A 13,695-nucleotide genomic window follows, 5' to 3' on the forward strand; every position below is an offset into this window, starting at 1 on the left:
CCGTCCTGGCGGGCACACCTACGCCTACGTCTCTACCACAGCAACGTTCCAACCCTACGGCGACACCACCTTCGCTTTCCAACCCCAAATCCTGAAGTCCTTATTCGTTCCTATTATTTAGCGGCGCCTCTGAGGCTCGCTGGTATTATCGTCCCAATTCGGCGTTGTTGGGCGCGTTGCGAATCCCCACGACACCTTTCACTCCACTGGCGGTGAGAGGGCGCTTTCTACCACCGACCAAATCTTTATTCATTCCTATTGTGCCCAGCCTCAACTCTCACTCCTTCGGTTCTCCTCGTTTCAGAACTCGGCGTTCGGAGCCGCGGCTCTCAATTCGCACAATACCTTCCACCACCCCCAAGCTCTTCACTCTGGTGAAAACCACGCATCTGCTCTCCATCGCTCCTCGCCGCCCGCGTACCCCAGTTCGCTCAGAACAATACCTTCAATACAGACCCGCTGCAGGGGTTCCGCCGCCCCACAGCGCACAATGCGTCTGAATGACGAACGGGCGAGCAGCGCGACGGCTGCCCCGTCTGCAGCTATTGTACCTATTCAGAACAATCGCAGAGAGCTGCTGCTGGCGTTGGAGAGCTGTAGGCGAGACTTCCGGGCATAAGTATCTTCGTCCTCACTGTCCTCTGCTTCTCTTTTCCTTCTTCTTTTTCTTCTTCAGAGCATCTCAATTCGCTTCTTACTACTGCTGCTGCTCTGCGAGCGCCTTTACGACCTTCCGCTTTTCTCTTTTTGGATTCTTTTGGATTTTCCTGACGCTGGTCGTCAACTCCTTGATCCTTTGCCTTTGTGGATATACGACCTTTTCGACGCTGGCCGTCAACTCCTTGAGCTTCGACTCCCTTTGCACATACGGTTCTGCCAGACGCTGGTCGTCATCTTCGACTTCCCTTTGGATATTCAGTCCCCCTAGACGCCGGTCGTCATCTTGAACTACGCTCCTATCCGGCACGAGACGTTGATCGTCTGAACCCATTCCTTCCTTTCCATCTCCAACAAGATGTCTAACCAGGACTCCCCAATCAACATGTCGCAGTTCCTCGGCAGCGCCCACCCATTTAATCAGTGGAATCCCTTCGATCAGGAGTTCCTTGACTTCGAGGCCGGCCAGATCACCCTTGAGGGCGAGCTCTCTAGCAGCGTCCTGAGCGGCTCGGGTCAGTTCACCGGCAGCGTCCCTACCAGCTCAGGCGATTTGTCTAGCAGCCTTCCTAGCGGCTCGGACGAGGTCTCCGACAGCGTCCCAAGCAACGTCCCTAGCAGCGTCCCCAGCAGCGTCCCCAGCAGCGTCCCCAGCAATGTCCCGTATGCTCCACCAGCTACACCTCACCAGTTCCTTCGCCCATCTGCCCCGGCTTCGAGCAACCCAGTGCGCCGTCAGGGAGTCCTCCAGCCAGCTGCCCAGAGTAACGCAGGACCCCTCCAGGGAGTCCTCCAGCCATCCGTCCCCAGCAACGCCACGCCCCTCCAGGGATTCGTCAGGCCATCCCTCCCGAGCAACCCAACTCCCCTCCAGGAGCTCCTAGCCGCCTTAGGCGGACGCCCTGCGACTATTGAGAACGTCGCTGCACTGCCCCCTCAGCAGCTAAACGCTCTCCACCGCTCCGCCCAGAGGGCCGGTATCTGGCCTGTTTCACCACTGGCATACGAGCCACTCATCGATGTGGATGAGGTTATCGACGACGACATGAAGCCCCCCACGCCCGAGGAGACAGTACCCACGACCGAAGGGGCAGTACCCACGACCGAAGGGACAGTACCCACGACCGAAGGGACAGTACCCTCGACCGAAGGGACAGTACCCAAGACCAAAGACACAGTACCCAAACCCATCTACCCGGCATTTCAGGGCCACTTCCAGACGGCGGACGCCGCCCGCACGCATCGCAAGCGCTCGCGCCTCCCCGCCAAGCAAGCCGCCGACGTCCAGCGCGTCAAGCAATTCGGCCGCGAGTACTGGGTCAAGCGGCTCTACGAGGCCATGATCGACATCTCGTTCGTCGTCGACAGCGCGTCCTCAATCCACCGCCAGCGCTTCGTCGACACGGCTGCCTTCGACCCCATGGATCTCGAGGCCGCAGCGCACCACATCTTCGACAACGCGGTCGGTGTGCACGAGCGCGGCTGGGCTCGCCCGATGGTGTACCACAAGAGGGTTGTGCGCGGCAAGCTCACCGATGTGAGCGAGAACTGCTTGGAGCGGCGGCTCGCGCGCATCTGCTTCCGGCTCAAGCACTCGAAGGCCACGGTTGATGATGCGCTGAGGGGCGGCATCACGTTGGCGCTGCTGTGCGATAACCCTGATGCTAGGGGCTTCACGAAGCTGTCGAATAATTCGGGCAACAAGAAGCGGGGTGAGCGGTTGAAGGCTGCTGGGGGCAAGGCTGCTAAGGGCAAGGCTGCTAAGGGTAAGGATGCTACCAAGGAAGCTACTGAGTCTTCGGCTGCTGAGGCCGATGCTCCTGAGGCTGATGCTTCTGGGACTGATGCTCCTGAGACTGGTACTCCTGAGGCTGATGCTTCTCTGGTTGGTGCTCCGACTGGTGTTCCTCCGATCGGTGTTTCTCCGATTGAGATTCTGACTGGTGTTCCTCCGTTCGGTGTTTCTCCGATTGATACCTCGACTAGTGTTCCTCCGTTCGGTATTTCCCCGATTGATACCCCGACCAGTGTTCCTCCGTTCGGTATTTCTCCAATTGATTCTCCGACTGGTGTTCCTCCGACCGGTGCTTCCCGGACTACTGCTCGTCGGGGTGCTCTTCCTCAAGCTCCTGGTCCTTACCCTGCTGGTTATTACCCTGCCCGTCCTTACAACCCTCAGGATTCCGTTCCGAGACCTGGCGGCTTTCCCCCTCATGCTGGCGAGGTTTCTGCCGGTCGTCAGACTGCTGGTCGTCAGACTGCTGGTCGTCGGACTATGGCCCCTCCGACTGCTACTCCCCAGGCTGCGACTCCTCAGGCGGCGACTCGTCCAACTGCGGCTCGTCCAACTGCTACCCGTCCAACTGCTACCCGTCCAACTGCTACCCGTCCAACTGCTACCCGCCCACCTGCTACTCCTCAGACCGAGTAGCTCTCTCTGGACGCATCTCTTGCTGCCTCTCATTTTGGTTCCTGATTGGAGGTCTTTTGGACGCACTGCTGCGTCTCATTTTCGATATTTCCTTGTACATTTGGAGGCAAGGACTCTATTGGCTGGATATTACTACATCTCTTCTTTGGATATTCCTTGCTGCGTATCCTGTTGGTGGAGATACATGATCGGTTTTGGATATACCCCAGATCCCCTTTCCTTCTCTTATGGTTGGCTATCTTGCTCATCTTCGACATTGGTCGTTCGACTCTAGTGTTGGATACTATATCTTGCGTTCTGTTTTGCTCAGCTAGATCTTTTAGATTCCTTGAAATCCACCAGGTACCTTCCTGTGGCTAAAACTTTTTCGCTCCTAGGATCCTCGAAAAGACCTTGTTCACACGGCGCGGTGAACTAAGCTGAGCAGTAATTATGGTTTGTAATCCATTAAGCTGCGTGCCTTAGCCGGCCAACGCAGATGGACGAAAGAGGGTATTGGGAGAGGTCGGAGGATAGAAAGCCCCGAACCACACGACCTCTAAGGAGTGCACAGTACTCCAGCTTAGCCGTTCACCGACATTGAATCGCGAAGCATGTCAGCACAAAGAATTCTTCTCGGCCTTCACGCAGCGGAGGATCGGAGAAGTTCTTGAATACGGAATAGATAAACAAACTACTGGTATGTTGAGCATCGGAACATAGTCACCCTCCGGCGCTATCCCCGATCCGTGACAACACTCCACATCTCGGCCTCTCAACTCCTTTCTCCATCCCACCTCGCGCCTTTCCCCCTGCTTTTCCGACTCCACCGCCACAGCCAAAAGGCCGAACTGCACGCTCGTCCACGGCCGTCGTCCATGCGCCACAAGAACTCCAGCACAGAGTGGCGCCCGCAGCGAATCATGCCCTGCCGATTTCTGCGCGGGAAGATCTCCGCCTCATCAGCCGAGGGCGAAGCTGGCCGACGTACCAATGATGTCGAGCGCAAGTGCGGGCCACGCGACCCGGACTTTTCGTCCTCTACTGGCTGCTTAAAACCGGCGCATGGTGAAGATGCGGTGGGCGCGCGAGGAAGGCTGCAGAGCTGCACTGTAGGTGGTTCACTCGTTTCGTGGTTTGTATATTAGAAATCGGGCCGCACGTCTTTCTATCTACTTTTCATTTCTATTGTGGCATTCTACATAGCCAGATCCAGCGGTACTGGGAGTTGTGCTATTCTGAATACTTACTTCGACGTCATTTGAATATTCTTCTACCGCATTCCACTGAAAGTCGGCGTACCTTTTTGGAGACTCGGTCATGGCAGACACAAGACCAGCGCGAACGGCGCTTTCAACATCAAGAACGCGTTCGCGCTCTCGGCCAAGTCGGCCCAGTAGTCCGCCGCTGCATCGAATACTCTCGAATCAGTTTCCGGACGATCATTCCGTTTACCATCACGAGAACGGCGAAGGTGTCCATGTAGACACCGATGTGGAGTCGCTACACAAGACGGAAACAGAACGAAGACGCGCAGAGCTTGAAGATGAGAGCGATAGTGCGGCTGATGAAGCCGAATTGTCGGAGAAGGACGGGGTGACACATGAAGTGAATGGAGAGACTACGATACTGGAAATCAGGAATGGCATCGTAGACGAGCGCGATGTTGAGGCGCAACCGGCGCAGCTGGAGAAGAAGAAGTCTTCAAGGTCGATTAAGGATCCGAATTTGGTAGGCTCTTCTGCCATGCTTGAGAGCGCAAGCGCATAAATTGACAACGAATAGGTAACATGGGACTCACCAGAAGACCCAGCGAACCCCAAGAATTGGTCCATGAAACGCAAATGGGCAGCAACGTTCATTGTGTCGTCCTTTACGCTTGTTTCTCCCGTCTCGTCGTCCATGATAGCGCCGGCCTTAAGCTCCATCAGCCGAGACTTCAAGATCACGAACGAAGTCGAAGCACAGCTCACGCTTTCGATATTCGTTCTTGCTTATTCTATCGGTCCGCTATTTCTCGGTCCTCTGTCGGAGATATACGGACGTGTAATTGTCCTACAGCTATCGAACTTGTTCTATCTTGCGTGGAACCTTGGATGTGGGTTCGCTCAAAACAAGGCACAGCTTATGGCTTTTCGGTTCATGAGTGGTTTAGGTGGCTCCGCGCCGTTGGCTATTGGCGGAGTACGACTTGCACTTCCCTTACTCTGATCGAAGGCTAACAACATCCAGGGTCTCCTTGGCGATACCTTCTACCCCGAGCAGCGTGGCCGAGCTATCTCCATTTACTCGCTCGCTCCTCTGCTAGGGCCTGCTATCGGTCCTATTGCTGGTGGTTTTATTGCAGAAAATACGACATGGCGCTGGTGCTTCTGGGCGACCACGATCTTCACAGCAATGGTTCAATGCTTCGGCATATTCTTCCTTCAAGAGACATATGCTCCCAAGCTGCTCGCCTGGAAACGCGACAGGCTCCGCAAAGAGACGGGAAACATGAATCTGCACACCGAATACGATAGCCCCGACAAGACGCTCTTCAAGACCATCAAGGTGGCGCTGCAGAGGCCGTTCCGGCTACTGGGCACACAACCCATTGTCCAAGTTTTGGCATTGTATATGGCCTATCTCTACGGACTCATGTACCTTATGCTGTCGACTTTCCCACTCCTCTGGTCCGATCATTATGGCGAATCAGTCGGCATCGGCTCGCTGAATTTCATATCTATGGCTCTCGGTTTCTTCCTCGGAACACAAATCACAGCACCCTTGAACGACGCACTCTATCGCCGGCTGAAGAAGAAAAACAATGGTGTGGGCAAGCCCGAGTTCCGCGTTCCGATCATGGTACCAGCTTCAATCGTTGTTCCAGCTGGACTCTTTTGGTACGGCTGGAGCTCGCAGGCGAAAGTGCATTGGATCATGCCCAACATTGGCGCGTGCTTATTCTGCGCCGGCACTATTGTCAGCTTCCAGTGTATCCAGACATATCTCGTTGATTCGTACACGCGGTATGCTGCGAGTGCGATTGCGGCGGCTACGGTGCTGAGATCTTTGGCTGGCTTCGGCTTCCCGCTGTTCGCGCCGTACATGTACCAAGCCCTTGACTTTGGGTGGGGAAATAGTTTACTGGGTTTTATCGCGATTGCTCTAGGTGTTCCGGCCCCGTTCTTGCTGTGGAGGTATGGCGCGACGCTGAGGGGTAAGAGTCAGTTCGCCGCCGGAGGATAGGAAAACTTGTGGGAAATAATGAGGAAGGGAGAGAGGTGATGGAGGGGTTCTGTGTTGCTTCGTAGCGAGCATTGAAGGTGTTGGTCTGGTTGGGCCTTGAAAAAGTTATACCCAACATATCTGTCAGTATACACATAGGCAAGATAAATATACTCTATATCCTTCTCAAGAAACGTCTGCGATGCCCTTCTATGAGTTTGAACCACGACGTAAGCAATGCGGTCTGAACGCTTCCTAATTGGGTGGAATCGTTCGACGTGGTCCGTGCGCTGAAGCTCAAATGTCGAAAAGTCGTGAGACAGCGTCGACGTGCGATTCCACCGCCCGGCGCAACCCTCGCACACGCCACTGTACCCGCCATTGAGATGGCTTCGGCATGCAATTGCCTCGCTGGCGTCGCCAGAAGTGCCAGAGCCTCGCCCGCGCTCCGCGTCCCGTTCCGAACCTCCGCACGGCGAACCTTCGTCTCCTCTCACAGCTCGAGCCCAGCAGTGTCGTTACGGATAGCCGGAAGGAATGATACGGCGTGCGCTTCTAAGAGCAGAAAATTGGGCTTGCAGGAGGGTAGGCGAGCGAGGAGCTTGCACGAGCAGATCAAGTCGTTTTCCAGCTCCACCCCACGGCAGAAGCTCAAGACGATTGAGCAAGTGCGCGCGCGGAATAAAGGCGGCGTGAGTCTCTCCCATATATCCATTGCTCCTCTCGGTTGATAATCCCTTTCTAAATGTGATACCTCTTCTTTGGAGCAAGCTGACCTTTTTACTACCAGCCCTTCAATGTCACGGCCGCCATTCTCTTCGTTGCGACCGCCGGAGCGCTATGGGCCTACTTTACCTACGAGAAGGAGCGTATGGCGCGGAAACGGATAGCGGATCAGACGAAGGGCATGGGGAAGCCGAAGGTTGGAGGGCCGTTTGATCTGATCGATCAAGATGGGAATCGGTTTACGAGTGATGATATGCTGGGGAAATATTCGCTGGTACGTTGATATCTGTACCTGGTGGGGAAACTGCACGATATCCTATGGCATCAGGGTCAAAGAGCAGACAAGATGCGGATGAGGTGCTTCGGCGAAGTTGCGAGCTGCACGGAGCCATTGCTAACGACTCTACTCTAGGTCTACTTCGGCTTCACACACTGCCCCGACATTTGCCCCGACGAACTCGACAAAATGGCGCTCATGTACGACAAAGTCGTGGAGAAATGCGGCGATGTCCTCCTACCCATAATGGTCACCTGCGATCCTGCGCGAGACAACCCAAAGGTGCTGAAGGAATACCTCCAAGAGTTCCACCCCAAATTCATAGGCTTGACGGGCGACTATGAAGCCATCAAGCAGACGTGCAAGGCGTACAGGGTGTACTTCAGCACACCGCCGAGCGTGAAGCCTGGGCAGGACTATCTGGTAGACCACAGCATCTACTTCTACCTCATGGGTACGTCACTCCCTTTCCTCTATTGACTCTTTGTTGCATACCGAAAGTCCATAAAACGATGATGTCGACGAGGCTCGTATCGCGATCTTGGAGCTCTGGTGTTCGCGATGCAGCAAAGATAGTCGAATGCAACTGACGTCACGCGCAGATCCAGAAGGCGATTTCGTCGAAGCCATCGGACGCAACTTCACGGCAGACCAGGCCGCGAAGGTGATCTCAGATCACATCAAAGATTGGGAGGGACCATTAAAGAAGAAGGATCGCTGGGCTTGAAGACGTGGAGGTCGATTGCGATTATCAACGGACGGCTGGCGGTTAAGTGACCACCCCTCTCCATCCTTCAACGGTACAGGCGGTATCGCAATGCTGCTATTGGTGCAGGTAGTGGCTTCTGTACATGTACATTTGTAAGGGTATGTAGAATATCAGTGTACCGCTATGCCACACGTCACCTATTTCCACGACTTCTGGAGATGTACAGCCGGTCTTCTCGGTCGTCAGGTCTATACATAGGGAACGCTTCAGGGGCCCAAAGATCTGGACTGCGGGATCACCCAGCCCTTTAACCCCGCCCCAATTCGCCCCTTCGGCGAACTACTCACTTCGGGAACCTGATAAAAAGTTCTCTAGCCACGCTGCGACTCGTATTCGCGGCATCGTGTGCCGTCAACACTACGACTATCCCGCGCCAGCCACAACTCGCGCGAATGGTGAAGAGAAACACAGCAAAATTCCAGATCAGCGATGTCTGCATCCGCGAGTGTGGACGCGCTTATCCACAAAGGCAAGGGTTCTCCAAGTGTGTCCAGCGCAAGGCTGGACCCATCCCAACCAAGATCTTCAGCACCAACGATCTCGTTCTGCGAGGGTGGTCGGGTTTTCTAGAAGCCCGCCTTTGGCAGGGTGATGCTTGTACCCGACTTTTACTGACTGCGTGGAGTGCGGCAAGGGGGCTTGTGGCGAGGCTTATGTACTGTACTACTGTACTCCGTACCGTCGGCAGTCGCTGCTGTTCGGTTGGGGAAGGTGGTTGGGCATCTTAGCCGATGGGCGGATGCAGCGGGGAAAGGGAAAAAGGGCTTGAGGAACGGGGACGGCGATCTCATATGGTATTTGGTAGGTAGAGGAGTTTTGTGGACGTCACGGGTCTTGAGGGGGTTGAGGCTTAATTGGCGAGCTGAAGATGTTTGTACTGTACTGTACTGTGTAGGAGCGGAAGAGAGAAGGTGGTCATGTGAAAGCGCATAGGGGGCGCCGAATAAGCGTCCGCGCCAGACGGGCGCTTGGGAGATAAGCTCTCGCAGTGGAAGTCTTGTTCGGCCTGTAGGCGAGCGCCGAGCTGGGCGGCTGAGGGGGTTTACTGGAGCCGCGTAGGGGCCGGAGCGCGCGAGGTCTCCTAGGGTTCCCTATCATCAGTAGCTGAGCGTTGTCCGGAGTACCCGTCAAGCTGTGTTGGGTTGGTATCTACGCCTGTCAGCTAAACAACAGCTGCTGTGCCCCTCGAATCGATATCTCGGGCGGCCGTCACGAGACGAAGGAACGAGAAGATGGATGTAACAATAAGCTCCTTCCGGATGGGACTTTGCTGGGCGCCACGCTCCACTTCCCCAAGCCATCGTGGGCTTGGCTACAGTGCGGTTGGAGGCTCCACTACCGTACTCCCCATAGGTACCGTCGACGCCACATATTTTTGGATATCTGTAGCGTCCGCGATGCCTGTTGCGGTTGCAAGGCCGATGCGTGAGCAATCCCGCCTGCCGGGTCGCTTGTTCGATATCTACCATGCAGAGAATCCGCGGCTTTGGATGGAGGACGGCGCGTGGGCCGTGGACCGCTGGTAAGCGGCGCGACGTGGACGTGGAGTGCAGGACCACATGTCGTGGAATAGATGAAGTTGGGGATTGTGAGGGTGTGGTTGCGATATCAATTGCAGCCGCGGGATGACGCGATGGTTGACGCCGAGCTCCTGCTGTTCCTGAGCTGCCTTTGCCTCGTCCAACAGCACCGTCGTGATTATTCAAGAGCCCTGCACCGTCAGCGATCTCCCTTCTCTTCCCCTTCGACGCCGCAAATCGCCCATCGCGCGAGTTGCCCCCAGGTCTCGCCTCGCACGGCAATGGTGGAGCCCATCACCTTCCTGATCGGGCTGATGGGCCCCTGCCGCTAGCAAATAAGCGCAGCCTATCCGTGCCCAAGCATTTGCCGGGGCCGCGTTGGTCGTCCAAATTGCCTGCAACAGCATCAATATTAATCTGGCAAAAACAGGCCAGCGTGGAGAAGGAGTGCGTCCCGCATGGAGCAGAGGGGCAGGGGGACTGCGCTGCCGACCATCCAGCAGACGCGTCCATATCAATTGATACCAACTGCGGCGTCGCGTTCGCGTTGGAAGACGAGCTCCCTTATCGCAACCTCGCAACCACGCAACCCTTCAATTCCTTCCATATACCGGTGCAGCATTGAGACGGACCTGCGACCTGGGCGCGCGGGATCCTTTTCTATCTCGTGCAGATCGCAACCAGCCCAGTCCGGCTGCGACGCGTTCCGCACACAAACAAGCCCGCCACCGTTTCACGCAAATGTAAAAGCGTCGACGAACCAGCGCGCGTGCTGCTATCTCAGACGTCGATGGCTGGGGGCCGCCTTGCCACACCCGAAGCCTTTCTCCAGAGTTTGGCGTTAAGCTTGCTGAGATACGAGCGGGCCACAGATTAATCCGGCAGGCGGCGTTGCTTCATCCTTTACCCTGATGCGTTGCATGGGTGCATGCGCGCTGGCCGAGCACTGGACCACGGCTCCTTCACCTGCGTTGCCCGATGAGGTTCCACGTCCGGCGACTGGTGCGCCCTCGCGATGGCCCTCGCTGGCCACTCGAGAGGCGCCGTGCGGTTGATTTTGTGTTGCGCGCCGTTGATCTCGCGCCTTGCCGCAAGGGGCAGGCCACAATCTTCTACGAGCCTTCGGTGCGTCCATCTGGTTCCACTCACCTGGCCGAGGCCTAGATAGCAGGGCCCGGCCCATGATACGCAGCGGCAGGGTTGCTGGCTGATAGGGTGGCAGGGTGGCATGGGGTCGCGGAAAGGGTCGCACCTCCAAACGCTCCCCCGGCATATATTGCGAGCCAGACCCCTCCCTCGTGGGAGCTTCTATCGCGAGTCCCTCTCCTCTGCGACACCCGTATCCCACCAGCGCAGGTAGGGCGTAGTAGTCCAGCATGTCTCAAAATCCCGAGGTCCTCGACGTGAATGTCGACCCTATGGGTCAGGTTAACCCCAAGGTGTGAGTTTCACCCCCAGCTTGCTGTCGCATGGACCTCTGTGCTACCGGGCTCCACATTCTCCACATGTTTCTTCTGGCTGACAATTGACAAGCCCGGCAAACACTGAGAAGGAAAACACCTTCAATACGCCTGCCTATACCGCCGACGAGAAGGAATTTGAGGTCGAGCGCGTCAAGTCCATTGATCACGAGCACCATGACGACTTTACCATTGACCCCTTCAAACCTTTCGACGACCTGCCGGACGAGCGCAAGACCATCCTTACCATTCGTGCTGTCTTCGTCGGTCTATGCTGCGGTGCTCTTGTAAACGCCTCCAACGTCTATCTCGGTCTCAAGACAGGATGGACCTTCACTGCCAACTTGTTCGGCGTATGTTGAACCTCACATCGCGAAGCTTTGGTCTCGGCAGCTAACAGATTCGCAGGCCATTGCCGGTTTCGCCGTCATCAAGTTCATTTCCAAGGCGCTTCCAGAGCATTTCCCGCTGCTCGGAGGCAGCTTTGGCCCGCGTGAGAACAACATTTGCCAGACCGCTGCCATGGCTTCTGGTGGTCTGTCCTCCGTCTTCGTCTCCGCGTTCCCCGCCTTGTACCAGCTCGGCCTCATGGGAAAGGACCCAAAGGAGGACTATTGGCGAATTGTGGCCCTGACTGCTGTTTCTGGCTACTTTGGTTTCTTCTTCGCTACTCCTCGTAAGTTTGACCCATATGTTAGATATTCTTCAATTGGTTCTAACGAGTTCAGTGCGTAAGTTCTTCATCGTGTACGTCGCACGTGAACTGCGCCTCATCTTCCCGACTCCCTCTGCCACGGCTATGACGATCCGGTCGATGCACCAGGCCATTACCGGCGAGGCCATTGCGAAGATGAAAATGAAGGGTCTCTCCATTGCTTTCACTCTCGCCCTGCTTCTGCGTGTCGTCTCACAGTATGCCGTCGGCATTCTCTGGGACTGGCATTTCTTCACCTGGTTTTACATCTGGGGCAACTACCACAGTACGTATTCTCCAGCCCGCACAGGTGTATGAGTACTAACACAAAATGTCTAGACCAGGCCCTCGCCGTAGAGAACTGGGGCTGGTTCTTGGAATGGACCCCGGCCTTCATTGGCTCCGGCATGCTCGTCGGTCTCAACGTCTCCATCTCTTTCCTGGGTGGCTCTATTCTCGCCTGGGGCATCATTGGGCCAGCCCTCATCGTGCACAACAAAGCTTACGGCATCAACCTTGGCGAGGGCGACCCAAAATGGGACGGCTACACCACTTTTGCATCGCTCAGCTTGGCCGCCTGCAACAAGGACTATCCGTCTCCCCGTTACTGGCTCCTGTGGCCTGGTGTGCTCATGATGATCGTCGTCTCCTTTACCGAGCTCGCGCTGCAGTACAAGGTCATCTTCTTTGCCTTCAAGGCTCTGTACCGCGGGGTTGCCGCTGGTCTCTACGCGCTCGGCCACACCATGGGCAAGGAGTGGGGCTTCTTCAAGAAGGCCGGCTCCCAGGCCGAAGAGGATCTCGTCGAGGACTCGGCCGCGCCCCATGAGCAAGTCAAGATGTGGATGTGGGGACCTGGTCTGATCCTCTGCATCATCTGCATCTGCATTGTCCTCGGTGTCCAGCACGACATGCCCGTCGGCATGTCGCTCCTATCCGTCGTCCTGGCCTTCTTCTTCTCCTTCGTCGCCATCCAGTGCACTGGTGTCACTGACATCACGCCCCTCACCGCCGCGTCCAAGGCCTCGCAAATCATCCTCGGCGGCGCCACCAAGGGTGAGCACTGGGAAATCGAGCACGCGCAGCGGCTCAACCTGATCGGCGGTGCCATGTGCAGCATGGGCGCCAACCAGTCGACGGACCTAGTCTGCGACTTCCGAACGGGCTTCCTGCTCCGCACGCCGCCGAACCAGCAGTGGCTCGCGCAGGGCGTCGGCACCATCGTCGCCATCTTCCTAGCGCCCGCCATGTTCCAGCTCTTCAGCACCGCCTACCCCTGCATCATCGACATCAACGCCGACACGTGCGCCTTCGCCATCCCCTCCGTCTCCGCCTGGCGCGCCACCGCCGTCGCCGTCACCGACCCCACCTTCCCCATCCCCACCTCCTCCGGCATCTTCGCCATCGTCTTCGCCATCTTCGGCTCCGCCATGGTCTTCATCCGCCACTACTTCTGGGTCGGCCGCTACGAGTGGGTCAAGCGCTACCACCCCAACATGATGTGCATCGGCCTCGCCTTCGTCCTTGCCCAGACCCAGTACGGCACCGCCATGACCATCGGCGCCGCCTTCGCCGCCGTCTGGCAGAAGAAGAAGCCCGAGCACTTCGACATCTACGGCTATGCGGTGGCGGCTGGTCTGATCGCGGGCGAGGGTATCGGCGGCGTTATTAATGCTATTTTCCAGATCGCGGGGATCTCGGGCTCTGTCTACGGGACGCAGGCGGGGTGTCCGATGGAGTGCTAGACGCGGCGGATGGGCGTTGCCGGGTCGGTCGGGCGGGCGGGTAGATTCGCCTGTGCTATCCATGGATATGGGAAGGCATTTGAGAATCGGCTCGGCTCGGCTCGGCTCGATGAAGGGATATGATTTTTTGCGACGGATATACCACGTGTGCTATGAAATGACTCTCTCAGCTGCTAACCACTTAATGCACTCATTATTTTTAATGTCTGGACCTGATCGTCCGCATTGCC

The 13,695-nt window shown here is 56.5% G+C and overlaps 4 protein-coding genes across 4 annotated transcripts; all 4 read left to right on the top strand.

The window, feature by feature from the left end:
- Window positions 1–1,015: 1,015 nt before the first annotated feature.
- Window positions 1,016–3,088, top strand: BU26DRAFT_511142 (uncharacterized protein; the record flags this gene model as incomplete). The annotated part of the gene is made up of 1 exon (XM_033827272.1): window positions 1,016–3,088. The coding sequence occupies one exon, from the start codon at window positions 1,016–1,018 to the stop codon at window positions 3,086–3,088; it is 2,073 nt and encodes a 690-aa protein (XP_033676725.1).
- A 1,299-nt stretch (window positions 3,089–4,387) lies between these two features.
- BU26DRAFT_571475 (putative MFS multidrug transporter) lies at window positions 4,388–6,295 on the top strand (the record flags this gene model as incomplete). Its single annotated transcript, XM_033834139.1, has 3 exons — window positions 4,388–4,798; window positions 4,853–5,251; window positions 5,300–6,295. The coding sequence occupies 3 exons, from the start codon at window positions 4,388–4,390 to the stop codon at window positions 6,293–6,295; spliced, it is 1,806 nt and encodes a 601-aa protein (XP_033676726.1).
- A 354-nt stretch (window positions 6,296–6,649) lies between these two features.
- BU26DRAFT_524886 (mitochondrial metallochaperone Sco1) lies at window positions 6,650–8,197 on the top strand. The gene is made up of 4 exons (XM_033830376.1): window positions 6,650–6,966; window positions 7,065–7,274; window positions 7,413–7,731; window positions 7,880–8,197. Exons 1-4 carry the CDS (start codon window positions 6,661–6,663, stop codon window positions 8,002–8,004), a joined length of 960 nt encoding a protein of 319 aa, XP_033676727.1. The 5' UTR covers window positions 6,650–6,660; the 3' UTR covers window positions 8,005–8,197.
- Window positions 8,198–10,942: 2,745 nt separating this feature from the next.
- Window positions 10,943–13,465, top strand: BU26DRAFT_535146 (oligopeptide transporter; the record flags this gene model as incomplete). The annotated part of the gene is made up of 5 exons (XM_033831252.1): window positions 10,943–11,007; window positions 11,100–11,379; window positions 11,435–11,702; window positions 11,755–12,006; window positions 12,060–13,465. 5 exons carry the CDS (start codon window positions 10,943–10,945, stop codon window positions 13,463–13,465), a joined length of 2,271 nt encoding a protein of 756 aa, XP_033676728.1.
- Between the last annotated feature and the right edge of the window lie 230 nt (window positions 13,466–13,695).

Source organism: Trematosphaeria pertusa (assembly GCF_010094035.1).
Source record: "Trematosphaeria pertusa strain CBS 122368 unplaced genomic scaffold BU26scaffold_22, whole genome shotgun sequence".
NCBI lineage: Eukaryota > Fungi > Ascomycota > Dothideomycetes > Pleosporales > Trematosphaeriaceae > Trematosphaeria > Trematosphaeria pertusa.